This window comes from Protobothrops mucrosquamatus, unplaced genomic scaffold (assembly GCF_001527695.2).
Source record: "Protobothrops mucrosquamatus isolate PMUCROS unplaced genomic scaffold, P.Mucros_1.0 scaffold_184, whole genome shotgun sequence".
NCBI lineage: Eukaryota > Metazoa > Chordata > Lepidosauria > Squamata > Viperidae > Protobothrops > Protobothrops mucrosquamatus.
The window spans coordinates 60210-74651 of NW_015386260.1; the positions used below are offsets into that span (position 1 = coordinate 60210).

The 14442-nt window shown below is 37.2% G+C and overlaps 1 protein-coding gene across 1 annotated transcript in view; it reads right to left on the minus strand.

Annotated features, from left to right (window-relative positions):
• Nucleotides 1-150: 150 nt before the first annotated feature.
• Nucleotides 151-14442, minus strand: part of ZSWIM2 (zinc finger SWIM-type containing 2) — a 16078-nt gene continuing 1786 nt past the window's right edge. Inside the window, exons 2-9 of the mRNA XM_015824099.1 lie at nt 11435-11511; nt 10607-10647; nt 10145-10358; nt 8437-8688; nt 7046-7130; nt 4706-4815; nt 3278-3431; nt 151-870 (exon numbers count right to left, since the gene is read on the minus strand). Coding sequence (XP_015679585.1) covers nt 379-870; nt 3278-3431; nt 4706-4815; nt 7046-7130; nt 8437-8688; nt 10145-10358; nt 10607-10647; nt 11435-11511 — 1425 coding nt within the window. The 3' untranslated portion in view covers nt 151-378. The remainder of the gene's footprint in view (nt 871-3277; nt 3432-4705; nt 4816-7045; nt 7131-8436; nt 8689-10144; nt 10359-10606; nt 10648-11434; nt 11512-14442) is intronic.

A 14442-nucleotide genomic window follows, 5' to 3' on the forward strand; every position in this document is an offset into this window, starting at 1 on the left:
TCACCAAATGCAGCAAAAAACAAAAAATCCACAGAAATGTGTAGTTACAGTTTAAGCTGAAATTAGAGTTTAAATCACTTAAGAAACAATTGGGACAAATAGGTGAATATATTTTATTTTATGTATTCAAAAGTGTAGTTTAGATATTTAGACTTAAAGAAAATTTGAATTTACTGGAGCCAAAAAAAACTTAAGAGACTTTTTTTATGGTGATAAACACTATTTTATGTAAAACTTTATTGAATATCAAACCAAGTAAAATGATTTTCACACTATTTTTTAAACATTTATATAAAAAACTAAAGCATCTGGATCCTTTGTACATCCAAATAACTACAATGTAATCTATTTTCTTAAAAAATGTGTAGCGTTCTAATTTTAATCTGTTTTATAATTTGCACATAATCTTAAATCAGTACCAACTACTTTATCTGTAAATTTATCAGCATGAGCCTTTGGAATAAGGACTAAACCCTTTATATGTCTAGAAAATTTCAAATGTCTTGGTTTTTGAGTGTTAAGCAAGCTAGAACCAGCATCTCTGGTAGAAGGATAGCTGAAACCATTCAATGTTAAATTTTGCTCAGTCGCTGCAGAATTTGTTTTCTTGTTACAGTTTCCTTGAAAACTACTTTGAGATACCTCCATGACATGGTGAGGCTTTATTTGTTTGATGGACAATCCAGTACCTGGTATAAAAAGATCCAGCCCAGACTGCTTTGCAAGGAAATGTTTTGCTTGAGACCCTAATTGATTTACTTTGTCTTTGCTTGTTGCCGTCTCCCAAGTTAATGGATTATATACAACCTGGTCATCAATAGGACATGCATTTTCTTTCTGCAGCCAACGGTCAATGCATTTTCTGTGGAACTAAATAAAATACATAATGTATTAAGCTTTGGTAATTTTCCACCAACATTATTTATGTATCTTGCACGAGTCAAATACTGCATGTGAAATGAAATCATACACCTGAACTGCCATTCAGTTCTTAAGACAGGTAAATTCCATGATTGAAGAGACATCTCTGATGTCTGCTAACATTCATATTATCTCTTGTGTCATGCATTTTAAGAGAATTGTTAATTAAGGTCTATTGGACTTGCTAGGAAACAGCCAGGAAGTTGTTGACTTGCTTCCTTTGAAGCAATATAAGTTGCCTTTTTATGTATTCAAAAGCTTAAAATGATCACCTGAAAATGAGTTCAGGTTGCTGAGGGATGCTAAGAATAATAAAAGCTAATTTAGAAGGTTTTGAAATAAAGTTAGTAGTCACTGATCACTGAAGGTAATGTTATTTAATAGTCTGTAGAACTGTTGTAAATACAATGGGTCTTAGATTAAGCAAAATACTATATAAATTATTCCAATAGGCTAGTTTAAGTATAGGTTGAATAACAAATGGATGCAAGGCTGAAATAAAAAATGTGTTGAAAGAGTGCAGGATATGATCACATTCCTCAAATATCTAAAAAGTTATTTTCACTTACTCCTGACTGCAGGACACGAGATACTGGATTTAACTTAGAGGGGGGGGGGAGATTCTGAATGAAAAGCTTCCTAAAGGGAACCAGTCACTTTGAGAGGGAAAAGGCTCCATTCATTGGATGTGTTCAAGCAGGGGCTAGATTGCCATTTGTCTGGGATGCTTGAATTTGGATTCCTGCAAAGCCTATAATTGGACTTAAGGATCTAAATGGCTTCTGCCAACTCTTTAATGATACTAAAAACATCTGAAAATAGAAAATAATAACTGAAAAACACGTAAGTAAATCTTGCTCATGTTAAAGGGTAGCCACACAGCCATAGCCAAGTTTATAATGGATTCTGAGGAAGTGAAGTAACAGCTGAATTTACCCCAATAAATATTTACTTATTTGATTTACATGGCTGCCCATCTTGCAAATGTGACTATGGGTGGCTAACATGTTTAAGACTTTTTTTTTTAAAAAAAAGAAAAATATATTAAGGGGTGAATCCCCCCAACCTCTCAAAAAAGTAAAAGCCAACATTGGAGCACATCCAGATCTTCAATGCTTTATGAAAGGTGGGCAGGGATGGGCCAATCTAATGGGATTATGTCACAAGGTGCTGTGACAGAAAAGGCATTGTTCCAATCATATATTTTTTTAACAATGGGATGGGTATATAGCTTCCCTATCTTGTCAATTTAAGAGTTGCCAGTGGCTGGAGCTTTCCCAATCTATATATGTGCAGATATATCCTTACATGTACAGTATCACTGCGTTGCCTCTCCCCCCTCCCCCTGCGCCTTCCTAAACAGCACAAATAGGACAAAATAAGCATATATTAATGAATTAAAAATCCCTGTAAAATAAAGTAACCTATTTACAGAAATAATTGAGCCTGGTTTACATATTCCAACCATTTTCTCTTCTACATGAAATGTAATAGTATACAAATGCATATTTCGATTTCTCCTTATAGCCAAAGTAGCAGAAAAACAAGAAAATGGTGATGGGAAAAGGGACCTATACTGAGAAAGGAAGAAAGCAAAGAGAAAGGAGCAACAAAAACTGGATACAAAGGAAGACATAACAATGCAGGAAAAAGAAAAACTTAAGCTAATATGTAGACTAATCTTCCAAATCCATTGAGCATTGTACAGCTATATCTGCAAAGACTAATGATTTTCATACCCAACCTGGAAGAGCATATGGGGATCCGCCATTTTATGCCCACAGCTGCTCTGTGACACAGGTTGGGATGAGAGTGTGACTGTTTCAAACTCATCCAGTGAGTTTACATGGTTGAGGCTGGACTTGACTCACAGTCATGCATTGTACTAACTTGAATTTAGTAAAATCCAAAGTAGTTATCACAATACAGTATCTTAACATCAAAGGAATGTTTAGAAAGTATAAATACTATCTGATTGTGGAAAAAGGCACTATTTTATCCTGAAGCACTATTCTGGGAGTTGATGTGTCTCTGGTTCTAAAAATCAGGGGAATTGTGGTAGACAAGAGCCTTGATACTTCAACACTAAAGATCGAAACAGAATTTCTTGATTTCACAAATAAATGTTTCAGACACCAGACTCTACTTTGCTTGCTAACTCTATAGAGACTGTTTCAATGCAAAACAATAATCAAAAAGGTATACCACAGCAGCATGCAGGCTTTGCGTTTTATTATATTACACATTATATTACACATTTTATGTTTTTGCAATGGCTTGAAAAATCTTGCATCAGAAATTAACCTGGGTTTCAGAAAAACAACTAAGCTCCTGCTCAAGTGCATCTTCAGTTTACCTTGTGATTACATGGTAAGGTCCTTGAAACTTGACCAAGGCAGAATATCTTCAAACAGAGTCTACACTGTAAACCTGGATCAAGTAAAGGGCTGCCCTTCCTAATCACTATATTGGGCATTGAGTTCAGGACCTGCTGTGGTATGCAGCTGCATCTGAAAGAGATGTAACAGAGTATCTATTCCATATGAGTTTACCCATCTATCTGATTTTAAAATCTTATTTCAAAGAAACAATGCAAACAGTGCTGATTGTACAGGTAGTCCTTACTTACATTTGGTCACTTAGCAACCATTCAAAGTTACAGCAGACACCTCCAAAGGCTATTTACGACCTGGATGGAAAGTTACGACCACTGACCACTGCAGCCACTGCAGTGTTCCTGTGGTCATTCACCCTTACAACCAACTGCAGGGATGTTGCAGTGTCTCTCACCTAACTCCCATCCACATCCCCCACTCTGGGTCCCCACACATCTTAGGCCTGCTTCCCACCCCTTTGGGTCCCACACACTCCTTACTTATGTTTCATTGATCTCCAAAGCTCAGGAGGTTGGGGAGGGAACAGAAAGATTTGCTTTGCTTCAGCAAAGCAAAGGAAGCCTCTCCATTGTTTGGATCCCACAAGGGTCCATCTTTTTCCAAATTGGCGCTTCTGCAATCACACAGCTGCAAATTGCTTTGGCTCAGCGATCTACGTGGCTACCAACGTGCGTGCCCTGTCCTCCTTTCCCACCCTAACCTCCAGAGCTCAAGAGTTCTTTGAAACATAAGTATGCAATTGTGACAGGGAATGGGGAAGAGACCCCAGCCCTGCAGGCATATGAAGGGGAAAAGAAAGGCTTGCAGGGACTCGGGGAAGGAGGCCCAAGGGCTGTGGGGATCCCAGGGGGCGGGAAGTGGAGCACAGGGTGTCTCAGAGTGTGGAGGCCTTGGGGCAGGGGGCGCTTGTGCTAGGCCTCCCAGTGCCTCTGCTATCTGAGGCATCTTGTGCTCCAGTTATCATCCTCTGTGGTCATTTAAAAACTGCATCAAGGAGAGCAGGGAGTGGGGATTGTTAAGCAAGATCATTTCACTTAATGGCCATCACCACTTGAGAACATGATGAGCAAGTAAGCTCAGGGCTACCTTTAGTTAGAATTAAAATCATAAAAATGAAAGATTTCTAATGGATTTCATTATAAATACTCCAGGCTGATGCATGACAAAAAGTTACTAATAATGTCAATAATAATACAGGAATGTTTGTTTCACTGTAACTATGGAAGCCCATTGGGAATAAATTACAATTCTTTATAAATACCATGAAAAATTAAAAGGGATTAAAATGTATAATTAATATCACTGCTTTCTTAAATCATACTTCTCCTTCCTTAAGTTTTTTTAATTAAAAACCACTGAAATGGATTTCATTGAATTTTTCATCTTACGGTTCCTTGTTTTTTTCTTCTTTAAACTCTTCTGGATTAATCTTCAGGTTTTCTTCTGTTGTTGACAGTTGCATTTTTGGTTCAAATGATTTCCATCTCTGATTCCTTTTCTGAAGTAGAGATATAAAGAAACTAAGCAATAGGACAGATTGCTTAAAGGGAATTATTAACAATTATCATTTCAGTAAAACTGATAGCAGAAAAAAACATGAAAGATGATACTTGGGGAAAAAAAGCTGAATAATTGCTAATTTGTCAGATCGCTGCTACACGTTTTGCTTAGAAGAGAAGAGACAAACCAGCAACAATGTGAATGGACTCAGTTACAGTGGTGATAAAGACCATGGGAAGATGCAAAAAGCCAGGTTGGGACAGATTATCCAGGAGAAGGTAGAGTGATCGCACATTGTATGATCACTGAGTGTTGATACCAACTTGATGGCATAGGGCAGTGGTGGCGAACCTATGGCACGCGTGCCAGAGGTGGCACTCAGAGCCCTCTCTGGGCACGCGTGCCGTCGCCCCAGCCCCGCCTTCCCCCGTGGCCCCCTCCTCCCCAACAGCCCCCCTGGAGGAAAGTCATGACCGGGCATGGCCCGCGCGGAACAGAGCAGCCAAGGACATGGTAGCTGGGCAGGGGGGACAAGACTCCACCCTCGCGCCCTGTCTCGTGCAGTTGATGCTGCGGGGCGTAGGCAGAGGGTGTGGCCGCCATGGCGCTGCTGGGTCGCCTGGGCGATCTGCGGCTGACCATGGAGGCGATGAGTGGTCCTGTGGGTGGGCGGGGGCACAGTGGGGGTAGGACAGGTGGGGCCAGAGTGGGTGGGACCAGGGTCGGAACGGGGGCCAGGGTGGGGTGGGGCCGGTTTTTGGGCACTCAGTCTCTAAAAGGTTCACCATCACTGGCATAGGGTAACAGTTTATCCTAATTAGTAAGTAGAACACAGGCTCTGAAAAAAGGTCAAATAGGATGGCAGAATCCACTTTGTATAAATAATTCTGATTCAGGATTGGTATTAGTAAGTTATAAACTTCATTTGGGCTGGGTCTGTTTGGGTCTCAGTATTCCTGACAGAAGAGAGGAAAAATTATGTATGTTACATGAGCAAATAAAACTGCACCAAGGCCTACCAAGACTATCAGTATTATAGGCAGGTTAAACAAGAGGTAAAAATCTCCAAGCAAAACAGTAAATAAATTCTACAAAGCTTTCATCAATTGAAGTCTTCAGGATGAAAAGCCAGCTTCTTTTTGAAATATCTTTACACATTTACGCACACATGACATTTCACAATATCTTTTGAACTAGATCAGGGGTGTCAAACTGCCGGCACGTGGGCTGGTTGCATCATGCAGAGGCCGCGCCCACCCCAGCTCTGGCAATGCAAAAAAAGTTGTGATACGTCACAACGTGTCACGTGACGCGGCAAGTTTGACACCCGTGAACTAGATCAAATAGCTTATTTTATAAAGTTTCAGTTCTATTAATCCTTTGAATTATATTCTAGGATTCATGATTTTTAACATCTTCTGCCCATGAAGGAGTGATCAAACATAGATAACACTTTCTTCTCATCCTTACTTCCAGAGAAGCAGATAGGAAGGCATTTACGATGCATGACTTGAGAAGCTGCATTTCTACACAACCAGCACCTTGCTTTTCCCAGAGAATTGTAGAAAGCTACATCAACTGCCACAGAATATTTACTCTCATTTTAGGGAGAAGGAAGCAGGTCACAGGAGGAAGGATAATTGGGAAAATATTGTTTTTAAAAAGCTATATTTCATCCCTATTGTGTTCATTAGAGCGCCTTGTTTTCTTCAGAGGCTATGAATTCTCCACAAGTAGTGGGATGCTCAACTCAGGATTTGGGAGAGTTTGTACTGCTCAACACATACACTGAACTAGGCTAGTGGGCCACTGGTTAAGTTAAAAGCACCACAGCTATTAACCAAGGACTTGGTTGAAAGGAAACCCAATATTCTATCCAGAAAAGGAAAGCAGCTAAAAGAAGAAAGCTTCAAATTAACCTTGCTTGCTGTAGCATAGCGTCTCACATGCATATCAGCTCAAATGTAAACACTCCTAACCAGAGAGATCCTTCTTGGATTGAAACAGTGCTTAGGATCTCATCTTTATTTTGATTTTTAGACTACAGTACAGAATTATTCATGACTGTTGAAAAACAAGAAAATAAAATCACTGAATCATTCTTCAATAAAACTGATTTGCAGACAAGGCATGATGGGAAGAATTAAGTTTCCTTTACCATTGCCTGCTTTTTAAATTGCTGTGTTAAGGTTTTGTTTTTTTCTAAAGGAAGGGAATTTATACTATACCTCTCGGAAAGCAAAAGTATGTGACGGATGACAAAAGCTTTGAAAACATCCATGGCATAGATGATAATTACTACATTCAGTACACCTTGAAATAATAATATTAATATTAATAACAGCATTTATACAAATCTTGTTTGATTTAAAGAAATGTTCTATTTTAAAATAAAATAGGCCAACAAGCTAAAAAATTTAATTAACAAGCATATGCATTTGCAGAGGGGCAACTGAGCGGAAAGTGAAGAAACCTGGCTCATGACGCCATGGCACCAATTTTATGACTTCTGTACTTGCACCAAATTGTCAGGATGCAATGACAATAGGGTGAAATTGCCTCATTTTTTCATGACTGTGGCCCATTGTGGACACCTGTGCTAAGATGGGAAGACTTGAATCTAAATGTACAATCTTGCCTTACGTACTGAAATAGTGCAATACCCACAGTAGTTTAGAAGCTTTTCATGCTCTTGGATGCTATCAATAAATTGATTTATATTTTCTTCAGATGAAATCAAGAAAGTTGAAAAAAAATATTCTCAAACAGACACTAGGTGGTGCAAAAGTCTTTTTTTTCTTCTGATTTAATTGGTATAATGTATATCAAAATTATTTTTCCTCAATGAATCAAGAGCAGGGGTGTCAAACTGCCGGCCCACACAGGCCGGATGCATCACAAGGAAACCGCGCCCACCCCATTGCCAGCAATGGGAGAAAAGTTCCGATACGTCGCGTGACGTCATGTGGTGTCACGGGTTTGACATGTCTGATCAAGAGTATCAATTAAATCAGAAGAAAAAAAGACTTTTGCACCACCTAGTGTCTGAGAATGGTTTGAGTGTCTGAGAGTATGCTATTGTATAAATATATAATTAACATTAAAATTAATTGTACAGCCAAATGTTTACATTTTTAGTGTCAACCATATTTTTTAAAGAAACTAGAGTCTAATCATTTCCTATTACAGATCTTTAAAAAATAGTTACAAATGTCACATTGAATTTTAATACTTCTTAATGGAAACCTCATCTAGCTAACTATATAAATTGAAATTATTAATGTGAATAAAACTTGAGCCCTATGATTCAAGATATATAGTCACAGATAAAGTAGAGTTTTGTTACACCTTTTTGTTAGGGAGCTAGTTGTTCTGGGTGCCACAGAGCTTATTCACTAGGCAGTGAGTGAGCTTAAGATTTTCACCAATAAACTTTTCATAAAACAATTTTGAGATGTGGCATTATCTAAATATATAAACTAGATGAAAATTTGAGCCAACAATTGACATATGGCTACTTATAATAATCACAAAGGTTACATCTTTGATTCCTTACAGAAAAAAATGTTTAAAACATTACAAATTCAGGTATAACTACTTAAATGTCTTAAATGCTTACTTGTAGCAGTTTCCCTCAATGGGTAGTACTCTGCAATTATTGCAAGGGATTCCAAGGTGCTTGTTAAGACTTTGTTTTTCTGCTGCAGTAACAAGTTTTTTGCAGTTTCTGAATTCTTCCAAGATAAGCTTCAGTGGGGCAAAATTTTCCCTGCATAGAGGGCACTTCACTAAAGAATTTTTCTCTAAATCTCGCTGATGATCAATCCAAATTTTCATACACACTATATGTATGTTGTTCCCACAACTAAACCTGTACACAAGAAATTTACTTCATTATTTTTTGAAATGTTACATAACTTAAATAGATTTAATAATTATTCTAATAAATTTAAATTTTATCAGAATTACATTATTTTTCATTTGTTATCATGGAATTTTATATATCAAATTCTTAATAACAAATTTTCAGGAAGTAAGTATTTTTCTGTGACCACATAAACAATTCTTACTAAAAATAATGAAATTCAAGGTGATCCATTAGAAAAGGGATAGACAATGTTTTAACACTAGAAAACCACACTGGGACCATGATGTGAAAGTTGTATGAAGCAAAAATAATCTCCAAATTAAAAAAAAATTAAAAAGACAATTAAAAAAAGAAACCCCAAATCCTCAAAACATTGTAACTGATAAAAAATAAAGAAATATTTTAAAAATAGAATCTGCCATAAAAATATGATGGCATAATCTAGACCAGGCTCTAGAGAATACAAAATAAGGATTAAAGTCATAAGCAGCCTATGTGGACCAAGGGATTCCATCTTCAACTCTGCCAGTTATCTATAACATGATTTACCAAAATTTGGTTAGCAATTTATTTTAGAAATCCTGTTTGTTTTGTATAAAAGCAAAAAGAAGATAACACAGTTTTATCAAAGATGCTTAAATGCTTTTTTAAATTTGTGTGTATTTGGTAACTAAAGAATCATAGACTGCTTCTAATGAAGAAAAGTTAAAAGTTTGAATTCCAAATAAAAAAGAATACTTTACCTATTTATCTACTTAGAAAAAGAAATAATTATTAATAGTGATGCAGTGCTTTCACAGCCAGCATCAATTTGATAATCATGAGTTTTCAGGCTAATCTGAATAGAATTAGAAAATAGATCCTACAGCTATAGTGGGATTCAAATATGTGAACAACCGGTTCTCTGTGTGGATGTCGCTTCCGGAAGTCCATTCTGGGCCTGGGCAACAAAAAATTAGCTACCGGTTCTACCGAAGTGGTGTGAACCAGCTGAATCCCACCACTGTCCTACAGTAACCTGAAAACCAACATGGATTGCTGTTTACATAAAAAAAAATCTAACCTGCAGGAAGAGAAATATCACTAAAACTCTCACAGAGTACTAGATGTATTTGTGAGCCTGAAAACTGTGGGTCCAAATATCAAGCAGCCTACCCAGGGATCAATTTGTGGTTTTTCCAGATGTTGCTGCCAAACTCACAGCAGCAGTGCCTGCCAAACAAGGCCATCCTGAGGAGAGCTGCAAGTTTTTGCCCAGTGACACATGGAACACCTCTACTAGAGCAAAGTGGAATTATGGACATGAGTCCAAATGAGGCAGCGATATGCATCCTAAAACTCCTCCCAAACATGATCTCTTGCAAATGTATAAGAAAATGTAAGAAAATGCCATCAGTCAAACTGCATGATTACAAATATGATACTATCTCCCAGCAATTAAAATCCAACAGGAACTCACCTGCAATAAGTGACAGGAAGCATTTTTTTGAGTAGCATATCCTGGCAAACAGGACATATATCCTCATTGTCAATACTTTTTTGTTTAACATACCCATCATCAACTGTTATCAATTTCTTAACAGAATGGGCAATTATTTTTACTTGGGGGACAAGTTGTGGATTCTGAAGCAGATAGTTAATTTCTCGTTCTAACAAACCAATCTGTAAAGCATCTGTTGAAGAAGAAAATAATAATGTTAATATGTATAATGAAGCCCTAAAATATACAATACATTTGTTTGTTGGAAATTCTTGCCCTCCCTCCCAGCAATCCTGGTTGCCCACTGCCAGCTATGGGGTGACCATCTGAGTGACGGGGAATTGAGACGGGGTTTCTGGGGGATACAAATACAAAAGCAAATGTTCCATGCAATGAGTTCCAAACAGAAAATAAAAGGATAAGATTAACCTATATACCTACATTCATGGTCTCTTGGAAGTTTGAACTTTTTTAGTAATAACCTAAAAATAAAAGAACAAATTGAATACAATTTATTCAGTAACTTTACGATTTAAATGCAGTTGGCTTTTCAATTTTAAAGACATACAAACATAAGCACAGTTATGAAAAAGTGCCAGATAGTTCCCTATATTCCTTAAAGTTGCATATCATCTGCATGAAATCTAGTAAAACGTATTTGCTTACAACTGTCATTCATATTTCTTATTGTATCTTGTAACCCATAGCAAACAAAGTGATGAATTATTTGACCCTCCTCCTTAACTTGTATTTGGTTTATGCTGTCTTCTCTTTTCCCTGATGGATGTTTAGGAGTTCTCCTTATGCACAGATTTAACTGAATTTCCAAACCAGATATTTCCTCTTTTGGTACATGCATACTCCCATATCCCTTTTTTAAATTAAAGAAAAATAAAAATGGAATATTGCAAAGTGCCAGACCTTCAATATTATCTTTATTTCCAAAAGTGCCTCTGTCCTGAATGAATCCCCTGAGCATTTTGTCTTCCAATGCTAAAAAAAATCAACCTAAAACTTTCTAGAAGAAAACCTTATAACTTGCCTCTATCTTCTTCTTACTCATGTTTTTCTCATCTTTCAGCATCCTTTCCTTTCCTATCTTCTTTTGTCCTTTTATCTATTTTATCCTATCTTGATTCCTCCCTCCCTGGTGGCAGAATAATATCTGACTTTTAAAAAGCTGAATAACATTAAGAGGCACTGCAGAATACACACCAAATATAGAATGATAATTTTTTATCATTTTACATTTTAATAAAAATAATTTACCAGCAGATATGTTTACAAAGGTCCTTCTCTTTCAGAAACACTGAGCAGCTGCATGAATGAGGGTTCCCCAGGGAAACCTTATACCAAAACAACAGAAAACATGTTTAATAATTATGCCACAGCATTTATAAAATGGAGAACAATGAAAACTAAGATGCGGAAAGACAGTATTTACTAAAATCATGTCTATTTTACTCATATTATCTATATAGTGTATCTAAAATAGTACTAGAAAACAGAACTAATAGTGCTAGAAATAGTGTAACAATTATTTCTCTTCTAATGGACTATTTCTCAGAAAAATCTATTTATATTCACATACTTTCAAATATATGATGATATCAATATCACTCAATGAAACAGAAGAAAAAGATAACAGGAGTCCATTAATGACATCAAATGCACTTCTGAAAAGCTATAAGCAATAGCAATAGCACTTAGATTTATATACTGCTTTACAGCCGTCTCTAAGCGGTTTACAGAGTCAGCATTTTGCCCCCAACAATCTGAGTCCTTATTTTACTGACCTCGGAAGGATGGAAGGCTGAGAATTGAACTGCCAAACTGTTGGTAATCAGCAGTCAGCAGAATTAGCCTGCAGTACTGTATTCTAACCACTGTGCCACTATGGCCCTTATAAGAACATATATACAGGTTTGCTTCAATGATTAGGGTGTGCACTCCACATTATGAATCATAGGTTTTAACTATTAAAGCGTAACAATAAAATCAGATCAGACTGATCCGATACTCCCATCAGCATGGGAAATTTTGCCTCCAGACTAGAAATGTTGTGACATATATCAAATTCCCATTTGAAAAGCATTGTTCATTGTCTCACTTTTGCTCTGTGTGTATTATATAGAAGACGTAGACTATTTCTATTCTTTTTCTTTCAACTTTTAAATCATTTTATACTGCAAGTAGGGAATATATATAGTACCTTGCAACTTAAGTTTTTAATCTCATACAGGTAGTCCTTGACTTACAACGATAATGGAGCCTGCCCATCATGGTTTTAAGTTGTGAGTCATAAAACAGATCGGTCATGTGACCAACCCAATTTTATGACCTTTTTTGGGATAGTCAAGTTAACACAATTGTTAAGCGAACCAATGGATGTAAATGACAGTTTTAGCAAAACTGAGGTAAAATGCACTCATGAGACCGGGGACGCTGCAAATGATTAGGGTTATGTGGTTTGGCTGCTGAATGCCCAAAATTTGGTTATGTGAAGTGGGGAGTGTGACTGCCGAAACTTCAAATCCAGGTCATAACTAGCCCCCAGGTAGGTCTGTCATAACTTTAAATGGTCGCTATCTGGCCAGTTGTAAAACGAGAACTACCTGTGTTAACAGAATTTCAAAATGTGAGTTGAAGCTGCTCATCGATAAGGAAACCGGAATATGCCTAATGGAGAAAATGTGAATGATATTTTTAATACTTTTAAATTTGGCTAAGCCTATACTTGAGAAGTTTGATATATGACTAAAGTTTTATGACACAGGATGTGTAGCTTTATCCCCTGCGAGTATGGAGAATAGAGCAACTAGTACTGTCCCTGAAGAGAAACGAAACTGGCAGCAGAAAACGGTTTATATCTACCAAAAAAAGAAAAAGAAATCACAAAAATAATATATAGGATCCCAATAGGCACCTTAACTTGCAGCAGGAGAAAAAGAAATGAGCAGATTTGCTACAAAGTGCAATGCAAGAAGTCCAAAAGGGAGTTTTCCTTTCAACTACTAGCAGGTGCGTGTTTCTGCATGGAGCAGCATTCTCTCACTAAATGGGGTAATAGATACATCTCTGTAAGCCTATCAGTTGGGCTGGGATGATGAGAGGATATTAAAAGCAAGGAGATTTAAGGAATGACTTATACAGTGACAAATACTATTTGTCAAGTGACAGAGCTTCAGTGAAAAGAAAAATATTTGTGGCTCATGCATGTGAAAGCAAACAGCAGTAATTGCACATGAGTAATCAATTAGTTTTACATATAGCAAACCTTATTTTAATTTTAATCAGATCAAGATCAAATCAGCAGTATTGCTTGGCTATATTAGCAATACTGCTATAATCCAACCCTAAATCAATGAAAGTGAGCATATAATCACTATTTCACTTGATTTATGAACTGTCTGTATGAGTATGCAAAAGGAAAACACTGACACTCATTCAATTAATCCTTTTTAAAAAATTGTCTTTACCCTGCCTTTTGTTTTGTAGGATGTGATTTCTATTAGGGATAGGTATGTACGCATAGGCAGGCACATCCAAACACATGGGAATCAAATGCACACATTTATTAAGAAAGCAAGCAATCTCCAGAGATGGTTTCAGCCACAGCAGGCAACCTTGGGTTAATAAGGTAGCAATTTCAGAGAAGTTTCCCCCCCCCCATTTTAATTTTGTTAATCATTTGCTTTTCCTGGAGTGGTTGGACTAAAGTTATTTTTAAATCAGTTGAATTAAATTATACAGTTAAATGTTGAACTGTAGAACACAGTCAAACATCAGCACATAAAATATTTCTAACCTTTTGTATTATGTCATCACTACTTTATGATGTTTATATAATAAAATGTTTTATAAAATTTTCCAGATTTCAAATCTAGATTTTAAATCCATTTTGGACATTTTAGGTACCAAGTTCAAAAAGCTTTTTCCCATGGTGCATCATTTTACCAGATAAAGTTGACAGGAATCAGTGTTTTACTACTATAATGGAACAGATAAAGAGATGCTGCAAAGACGACCACCTCCCGGAAGGAAAAGTCCAGAACAGATTGGGGAATATAGGAATACATCCCACGTGACGCCGCTGCTGCGCGAGCTGCATTGGCTGCCTGTGGCCTTCCGGGTGCGCTTCAAGGTGCTGACTATCATCTTTAAAGCGCTCCATGGCATCGGACCCGGATACCTTCGAGACCGCCTCCTGCCGCAGATTACCTCCCATCGACCTGTACGCTCCCATAGAGTGGGCCTCCTCAGGGTGCCGTCGGCCA